The sequence below is a fragment of the Olea europaea genome, chromosome 22 (assembly GCF_002742605.1).
Source record: "Olea europaea var. sylvestris chromosome 22, O_europaea_v1, whole genome shotgun sequence".
NCBI classification, from domain to species: Eukaryota; Viridiplantae; Streptophyta; class Magnoliopsida; order Lamiales; family Oleaceae; genus Olea; species Olea europaea.
In genome coordinates, this window is record NC_036258.1 from 3,382,278 (window position 1) to 3,391,517 (window position 9,240).

Here is a 9,240-nt window from a genome sequence, read left to right on the forward strand (position 1 = left end):
CGTGTTGTCTTGTTTGTAAACCTTACTAATGTAATCCCACATAACAGCAGTAGTTTTGTAAGGTCTCAGATTGAGAATAAGATACGGTTCGACTGAACTAAGAATCCAAGTCATAACTTCAGCATTCTTAATTTCCCACTTCGACAAAGCCTCAACATCTTTAGGAGTGGGATCACTACCATCAAGATGTCCCCACAACTCTTTTCCTTTCACAAATAATTGGAATTGGAATTCCCAAGACAAGTAATTTTTTCCATTGAAGCGGATAATAAATGAGTCTAACTTATCAAATGACATGATGAATAAAATATTCAACCAAATGAAGAACCCATACCAAAAAATAAAAATAAACCACGTGCTGAAACTAAAATAAAATAACGAGCCAAAATTGAAACAACTAAGTGAGCCACAGACAGCAATTAATCCACGCCCAACACGCAGAAGAACAATCGAACCTGAAATACGCAGACGGGTGACAGAACCCATACGCCCAAAACCCGAAATGGAGATCTCCCGGAGAGGCACCGACAATGGTCCCCAATACACCGAATGAGGCGAGATTCATAGCAAGTAAGAGCTTAGAACCCTAGCTCTGATACCATGACAAAAAGACCGAACAAATTGCCTGAAATTTCTGTCAAAACTTGCCTTTACATTGTGTTGTGTATAGTATATATATTTACAATTATTTGATCTAAAAGGAAACTAAATAAATTAAAGATACAATTCTTGAAAATTAGCAACAAATCATTCTCCCAAATATTCGCCGTTATATATGGTAACACAACCTATATAATGGTCTTGCACTCTTTGAAAAATCATCGATAAACCTTCGACAATATCCTGCATGTACAAGAAAAGAACGAATCTCCCTCAAACATGTTGGAGGAAGAAAAGAAAGAATTAAATCAATTTTAGATTTATCAACTTCTATCCCCTTGGATGAAATGACATGGCCTAAAGTTGGAATTGCTTTGCATTACTTAATTTCTAATTTTAATGTAACGAAGTCTTGAAGAAATTTAAGACTAACCATTAACAAAATAAATTAAAACTTCTGTCCTTATGAGCTATTAATCAAGATGATATATCGAAAGTGTAATCAACTCTACATCCTGAAAACAAGATATCTTGTTACCTAGATTGAATAATCCAGGTACATAGAATATATTAGTTAAAGGAAGGAAAAAGAACTAAATATAGAGAAAAGGCCAATACATAAAAAACCAGCATCCTCTAACCTCACCAGGTTTTAGTGCAGGGAAGTAGCCCAGGTACTTCATTGTTGTAGTCTCATAACACTGGACTTTATCAGTTTGTCTTCTTGAAGGTATCAAAATGAAAATTCAGTCACAAATTGAGAAGATACTAACTTGTACTATCTACGATAGAAGTACTCTAAAGCCCTATTTGAACTACATTCTTTCAAAAAAAATATTTTTAAATAGTGATTTGACATCATTTCAACCACACATTCTTCAATAAAATAATATTACACGCAAATTCAAAAAATTTCCTTATTTTTTAATCATACATTCTCCATCAATACACCATTCAAAAATGCGTTCTTATAGAAATAATGTGACTAAAACAAGGGCTATATTAACTTAGAAAAAAATCCTTATGTAGCATACAAACACAAGTGCCAAATTAAGACAATCCCAAAGGTGAATAAATTCTTCTCCAATTTTTACTTTAAGCCATCATTGTCATGTAAAAAAAAAAAAAATATCATAGTTACTAGAACTTATTGTTTTGTGGTATAAATAGAGCAACAGATGGTTTATACTGTTTGTAATAAAATCAGATTAAGTTCCACAGTAGAAAAAGAATAATGAATATACAATGTAAAAACATTCACTAAGTGTTTTCTCTTCCTTTCATTCTATCAGAAAAGGAAGTTCATGTTTAGCTAATTTATTTAATGGTAAAAGAGAAGTTCTATGTATGACTTGGTGAAAGTATAAACAAATGATTTGAATTGGCAATAAGTTATGTGTCTCAACAGATAACATAATTTTGCCAATATACTTAAAATTAAAAGAAAGGTTTTACTAATGAGCACAGTGAAACAAGTTTGATACAAAATTTAAAGGTGATTTTAGACTAAATTTAAGCTTAACAAAGCATGCTTGAAGTCCCATTCATCACTAATGAAATCAACACCTTGTTTTAATGGTTTTCTTTTATTTTTTTGGAATATCTGATAGAATCAAAGCTAATATCAGAATTTGTTTAATATCTTAATATTTCATTCGACGCAAATAAAAATACATAAAGGAAATAAGTAGTTCAAATAAAGTTTATCTAATAGAAGGTAAAAGTCACACCATTTAAAGAAAATTACTTATCCTAGTAGCAAAATAAACAGTGTTTAAAAAACTTAAAAAGATGAAGCTATTTTCCTTTGTTTGATTCCCATCATCCAACACTTTAATCATCCAATTCATAGAAAACTCAGTCACCAATGCACATAAATTATTTTCATGATTAGTTCTGCCCTAACTTTTATACATACAAAAACTGATAATTTAAAAAGCTACAGAAAGTCAAATTTTGTAAATATCCAATTGAGAGAAATGTTAAACACAATCTTAAATGAACTTACAATATAGTATAGTTATTAAGCAGCTGCAAAATTTTATACACAAATTCTAATGGTTTAAAAAAGTGAGAGAAACAGAAATTTAGCAGAACTCTTGTTTTCTTCATTTCCTAAACCTTTAGTTGCATTTCAATAGAAATAGATAATCAAGTAGTCTATGAGTGTGTCCCCAGCATTCATATAGATTCACTTTTTAACACACAAAATCTATACAAAATTGAAAAAATAAAAAACAAAGAACACATAAGCAGAGTAAGTAGAATAGAGCTGAACCATTAGAGGCATCAACATCAATAGCGGTACGTTGGAAGGGATGAGCATAAGGGAGAATCTAAACATAGCGTATGTAAATTCGAGTAGCAAAAAAGGCCACCATAACACCATCATATCTGAATCACAACACTATTTATCCTAAAAGGACAATCAGAAATCATAAAGAAAACTATAATAAACACTCCAAGTGGAAATTGCTTGAATAAATCATTTAAGCTTCAAAGAAAATTAAAGAAATTACTCACAACAGAAATTGAAAAGTGGAGAACAAAAAGAATGAAAAATAGAAGAAGTATTTTACATGAAGGAAAAAGATTCAGACAAAATGAAAAGAACCAGACCCTAAAATTAAATCTATGGATTGAGATGAGGAAGAAGACGAAGCTCTCTACTATTGCAAAGTGTTGTTCTGCTCCATTTTAGGTACAACAATGACAATTTCCCCAGCAAATGACATGGTTAGCATTAAAAGAACCCCTTGCAAGGGAAGTTCATAAAAATAAAAATTAAAAAATAATACATATATGATAAAGTGATTTCCTTACGGAGGCTCTCTGAATGAATCATTTAATTTCTGCTGAGCATCTCTCTGTAAAAACCTAGAAAAAAAAAATTGAATTGAAGCGAAATTCATATATATGCGTAACAAAATTGGAGAAAGAGTGAAACCTATAGATAAAACACGAGTATGTCCAATTTCAATAGCTTATTTACTATTGATCTAAGAAAGAACCTAAAGTTGTACATAGGTAAATATTCCAAATCAAAGAATTGAAACAATTGAGGCAAAATACAATTAAAATGGAGAACGAAGATTGAATAAAAGAAATGGAAAGTAAGAGTTAGTTGAAACATACAAAAGATTTTAAGGTAAACCCAAGAATCGAACGGCCAAAAATTCATTTCCAAAGAGGAAATTAGCCAAAGAGAATGGAAATATGAAATTAACATATTTGAATTCGTACTCTCCGATTTCTATTCAAGTGGTGGTGTTTTTTGGAAAGTTAGGGGCCGTTTGAGCCCCCATTATTTTTAAATTGTAATGAGATGAATAGTATTTTTTTGAAAGATTAGTGGTTGAAAAGTTTTTGATTTATATGTAATATTATTTTATTAAAGATTGTGTTGTTAAAAATATGAGAGAGAAAATTTAATTTAATGTAATGAGAAATAATGAGACTCAAATGGGGGCTTAATGCAAAACTGTCTGATTTCTATGCAAGTGTACTTGTTTTTCAATTCCGAATTTCCAATCTTATACGACTTTGTGAGTATATAAATAGTCTTCTTTATAGAAGGGATCAATGGATTGTGTCGGCTTCTTTTTTGGGATATGAAATCATTAACAAGAGATGAACGTGACAAAAAGATAATGATATCTGTAGAAGTGTACAGGAGCCTCTAATGGTTAATAGCGCTGAATAAATTATAGATTCCATAATATGCAAAATTGTAATGCTTATTTAAGAAAAATCAAAATACAACTCACCATATAGCGAAGGAACTATAATTGTACAAGTTATTTAAAAATCAATTCATATTTTCCAGGAAGAAAATAGTACAACGTATACATAAAAAAAAATAGTGAAAGAACGAACCATTAACGAACAAACAAGTACATGTATAACAGCAAATGCAGCTCCATTTCTATGCCCCAAGTCTGTGTCATTTTAAATTGTTGATAGTTGGAAACTAAAAAAAAAACCATAGATTTAAAGAAGCCTTCAGCATTATTGTCTAAGAAGAATAATCCAAATTAACATGAATTAAAATTATACACAACTACAATGAAGAAAACCTAATAACCATCATGTATAGTGGGAAAAAGTTTGCAAAGGGAAAAAGAAAAGAAAATACATGTGTTTTTGAGCTGCATACGAGATTAACAGGTTCAATTTGGAATAGATTGGAGAAGTAGTCGTCGTTCCCCATCCAAAGAAGGACGCCGTTGACTCTATACAAACCTGGGATTCCTCAAGACCAAGGCCACGACCAAATTACTTCCCACTCCCAGATGGAGAGCCTCAGAATTATTTATGCAGATCATTGTCGCCTATTTTTTTTCAAAAAATAAATATCAATTATAATAATTAATAGTTGAAATAAAATACAGCAAACATATGGAAATGTAAAGATAAAGATTTTTTTTACCAAAAGAATCACATAAAAATCCCAAAAAATAGAAAGATCATAAGAATTTGTTACTTTTTGACGATTTCTCTGGAAGATAAAAAAATTAGAATGACTTCTAAAATCCCTTTGAAAAAAGCAATAAATTTAAATCTCAACACCGAACAAAATAGAAACTTATCTGATGGAGCTTGTGTCACCACCTGACGACGCCACACAGGATCCCCAACATACAACAAAATACGCCATAAGCGCAAAATAGCAGCCCACAAAATAATCCTACAGGTCGTTATCTATATACATCGAACTCTGGAATCCCATAAGAGCTCCACAGTTAGCCATGCTCTCTATGTAGTTCCAGGCTAATCTACCATGCAAGAACTACATAAAACAATGCTTAGTAAGCAAAAATCATGTATGTCATGAACATGAATGACAACGATGTATGCTACTATGCCATTTACTTTATACATTACGATAAGGAAGCATCATATTCCAATATTCATTAAAGTCGACTCGAAATCATTTCATTTAAAACCTTTCATTTCATTGGGCCCTTGACCCACCTACTATGCACCGGATAGAGCTCTGCATAATATCAATATTAATAATCAAATGACCAATATTAAACCGACACCGGCGAGTTGACCATCCTCTTGTGACCAGTAGAGGCTCATCCCCTAGGTACCCCTATGATCACCCAAGAAGTCTCCCACCCGGCAGCGCCAATAATCATAATATCACAAGGGCACAGTCGAGTGGTCCACCCTCTCATGATCACCAAAAGCTCATCCCCTATCTACCTTTGCAATCACCCAGGAAGTATCACTCGCGATGTCAAACATATCACATAAGCATGCCTCACATGCCTCGGCGCCCTAGTAGTGGTCAATAAAATATTTATAAAGAAAACTCACTTTGAAATCATGTTTCGCATGCACGATTTTCAATCATAATCATATGTCGTGCATGCATATGAAAATATTCATAAATGACATATTCAATGTAAATCGCTGTCAATATGTATCGCAACTGCATACTCAATGACCATAACCATCATATGATGTACAATGAACTTCTTATCGAAGCTATGTAAATCTTCTGATATTACCACTTCACGTTATACATATGGCTAATATGATTCATGCATTTTCATGCTAATTACATTGTCATTTGCATCGATTTCCTAATTGCTTTCTCTTAAAACAGTGCATTCGATCATCGAGGCTTTAAAATCTTTACATGGAAATAATCTTTGACTCCTCGACCTAGGTGGTGAATTTTATATTGAGATATGATAGAAAATTAGGTTACCTAAATGTTAGAAATTGGTTTAGTAAGCAATGGAAAATCGAGAATGTCGGAAATTAGTATCAACAAAAGGTTTAAGCTTTCATTCGATTGATCGATGTCACCTTAAACCCTAATTAGGTAATTGACATATTTTGGACATGAGGCATGAAGTGACATAATCAAAATTTAATAATATATGTCTCATATGATGTCATAAATATTGAGGTGCGAATTGTTGAAATCGGTTGGCAATCGAGTGTCAATCGAGTAAGAAATTAAATGACCAGTTGAAGAATTAGCTATACAAAAAATGTTGGGACCTTAGGGCAAGTGAAATAGATTGTAAACACATCAAAATAAGCCAATGACATTCGATTTGTACCGAAAATGATAGATATAAAATCAGATTTTTACTACAAGTAATCACCTCATGCTAGGTATGTTTGTCATTTTAACACTCAATTTCTTCAACCTTAAGGCATGATCTCGTGTAGGATGGATATAGATATCTTATAAGGCATAAATAAGTCCAAATACAATGGTAGAAAGGTCAAATATTGCAGTAAGAAGCCACCTCCTGCTTATTACTCACCAAAGTAGCTTCATGTGGCTGCATCCCACAAAATCCTTAGTCTTTAAGCAAGAAACACGACCTCAACCTCTTAAGGACCACTTATTTATCTCCTAGATAATATATTAGCTTCTTTATCTCGTCCCTAAGTGAAAAAGAGAGTGACAGAGTTAAAGAGAAATAGAAATAGGAAGCTGTAATTTCTGGACTACTGAGTTACTTCACAGTTTTGAGGTTTGTATCCATTATTTCTTAAGGGATTTATAATTTCTTGAATATATGAACTTTCTTGTGATTATTTTGGAGTGTTGTTAATTATTTTATGATGCTAAAATAGGGGTAATTAATTACAAGAACTTGAGGGAAAACAACCTGGGCAGAGATATAGGTTGCTGAATTTGAGTAGTTTGTACCTTGATTTTGGGATGATACTTAGTGTGTAACTTATATCTATCAATATGAATGTTTTTATATGTAAGTATGAAGTGTAGAAATGATTTTTAATGGCCTGGAATTCTATTAGTATCATACTAATAAAATGGAAACCGAAAACAGTCAAAGGGAAAAACTGCCTGATTTTGTGTAGTGGAAAATAGACTATTTTTGAAGCTTAAAACACTTCATATTTCACAATCTTATTACCTGATTATCTTCATATATATGTTATAGGTGTGTGGTAAAAGTTTGGAAGCCGTTAAATGTAGGTAAGGTTATGAAAAAGAATTCGAAAAATGAGTGGACGGTTATGGAAACCTAGAAAACAGATTCTGTCCATTTAGATATTTAATGTGATTTCAACATTTATATGTCTATTAATGAACTCTTAGGCCTAGAAAATAGATTCTAAGGAGTACTAGGTTAATGACAACAATTGGATGATGTTGATGTCCATAATTGGACTTGAGAAATAGCGAGACTTATGTGATTAGTTTGTAATGCCATCGGTAAATTGCAATAATGATTTCGTCTAAATTGTTTTGGCGTGAATGGACGTATTTTAGGATTGTGTGTATTAAGGTTATTAAATAAAGGACCATCTTTAATATTAGATGATAATACAGGTGATTTTTCGACATTGAGCAAAAAAGGAAATTGATATATACTCCGTAGGAGCTTGCACACACAAAGGCGAAAGGTAAGTAAAAATTCATTTCCAACTACGATGCAAGAACCTAGTATTTGTGATATGGTAGTATTGGAATATTTACATCACTTTGATAAGAGGCTTATAGCACATCATATGATGATTATGATAATTGAGTATGAGGTTGCGGAACCTATTAACATCAATTTTCATTAAATATGTCATTCATGAACATTTTCATATGCATGCACGACATGTGATCGTGGTTGAAAATTCTGCATGCGAAACATGATTTCAAAGTGAGTTTTCTTTATAAATGTTTTATTGACCATTACTAGGGCACCGAGGCATGTGAGGCATGCTTATGTGATACGTTTGGCATTGCGGGTGATACTTCCTGGGTGATTGCAAAGGTAGACAGGGGATGGGCCTTTGGTGATCACGGGAGGGTAGACCACTCGACTGTGCCATTGTGATATTATGATTATCGACGCTGCCGGGTGGGAGACTTCTTGGGTAATCATAGGGGTAGTTAGGGGATGAGCCTCTAGTGGTCACGAGAGGATGGTCCACTCACCGGTGTCGATTTCATATTGGTCATTTGATTATTGATATTGATATTATGCAAAGCTCTATCCAGTGCATAGTAGGTGGGTCAAGGGTCCAATGAAATGAAAGATTTCAAATGAAATGATTTCTAGTCGACTTTGATGCATATTGGAATATGATGCTTCTTTATCATGATGTTTAAAGTAAATGGCATAATGACATATATCGTTATTATCCATATTCATGACATGCACGATTTTTACTTACTAAACATTGACTTATGTAGTTCTTGCATTGTAGGTGAGCCTGGAAGTACATAGAGAGCACGGCTAGTTGTGGAGCTCTTACGTTATTCCAAAGTTCGTTGTACATGGATGACGACCTGTAAAGTTATTTTGTGGGCTGCTATTTTGTACTTATGACCTATTTTGTTGTATGTTGGGGATCCTGTGCTGTATATCTTTTGACATGGCATGTAGACATGTTTATAACCCTAGAATATATATGTTTGATTATGTTGATATGATTTTGGTTTAGAGACATAGCTTATGTCGTTTTATCAGGTGAAAAAAATGTGTGAAATTCCATGTCTAGGTCGAGTTATCAATTTCATTCCCACACAGGTTAATAGATAGTTATATATATGAAAGGGGGTGTGATAGAGAGTGGTATCAATGTAGATTTTCTGACTGTTTGAAAACGTTGCACAAAACTTCGAACTAAAAAAAAAAAAAA

At 32.7% G+C, this 9,240-nt stretch overlaps 1 protein-coding gene across 9 annotated transcripts; it reads right to left on the reverse strand.

Moving 5' to 3' along the window:
- Window positions 1-609: 609 nt before the first annotated feature.
- LOC111371395 (aldehyde dehydrogenase 22A1-like) lies at window positions 610-3,861 on the reverse strand. 9 transcript variants are annotated; one of them, XR_002698569.1, is made up of 3 exons: window positions 3,736-3,861; window positions 3,424-3,477; window positions 610-1,320 (listed from the first exon to the last, which is right to left on the reverse strand). XR_002698569.1 is itself a non-coding variant. In XM_022993354.1 (3 exons), exons 1-3 carry the CDS (start codon window positions 3,510-3,512, stop codon window positions 748-750), a joined length of 264 nt encoding a protein of 87 aa, XP_022849122.1. In that variant the 5' UTR covers window positions 3,513-3,861; the 3' UTR covers window positions 610-747. The 9 variants fall into 9 exon arrangements, 3 of the variants coding, with proteins under 3 accessions (XP_022849122.1, XP_022849123.1, XP_022849121.1); XR_002698568.1 differs by having other exon boundaries at window positions 610-1,323; XM_022993354.1 differs by having other exon boundaries at window positions 610-843; window positions 1,242-1,320; window positions 3,424-3,861.
- Window positions 3,862-9,240: the final 5,379 nt, after the last annotated feature.

Excerpts from the sequence above, each read along its gene's own strand:
- LOC111371395 (XM_022993353.1), bottom strand. The coding sequence starts at position 3,512 with ATGAATTTCGCTTCAATTCAATTTTTTTTTTCTAGGTTTTTACAGAGA. Across the intron at positions 1,324-3,423 it reads GATTCATTCAGAGAGCCTCC|AAGACAAACTGATAAAGTCC; the intron begins GTAAGGAAATCA and ends GATACCTTCAAG. Across the intron at positions 844-1,241 it reads CTGCACTAAAACCTGGTGAG|GATATTGTCGAAGGTTTATC; the intron begins GTTAGAGGATGC and ends TTGTACATGCAG.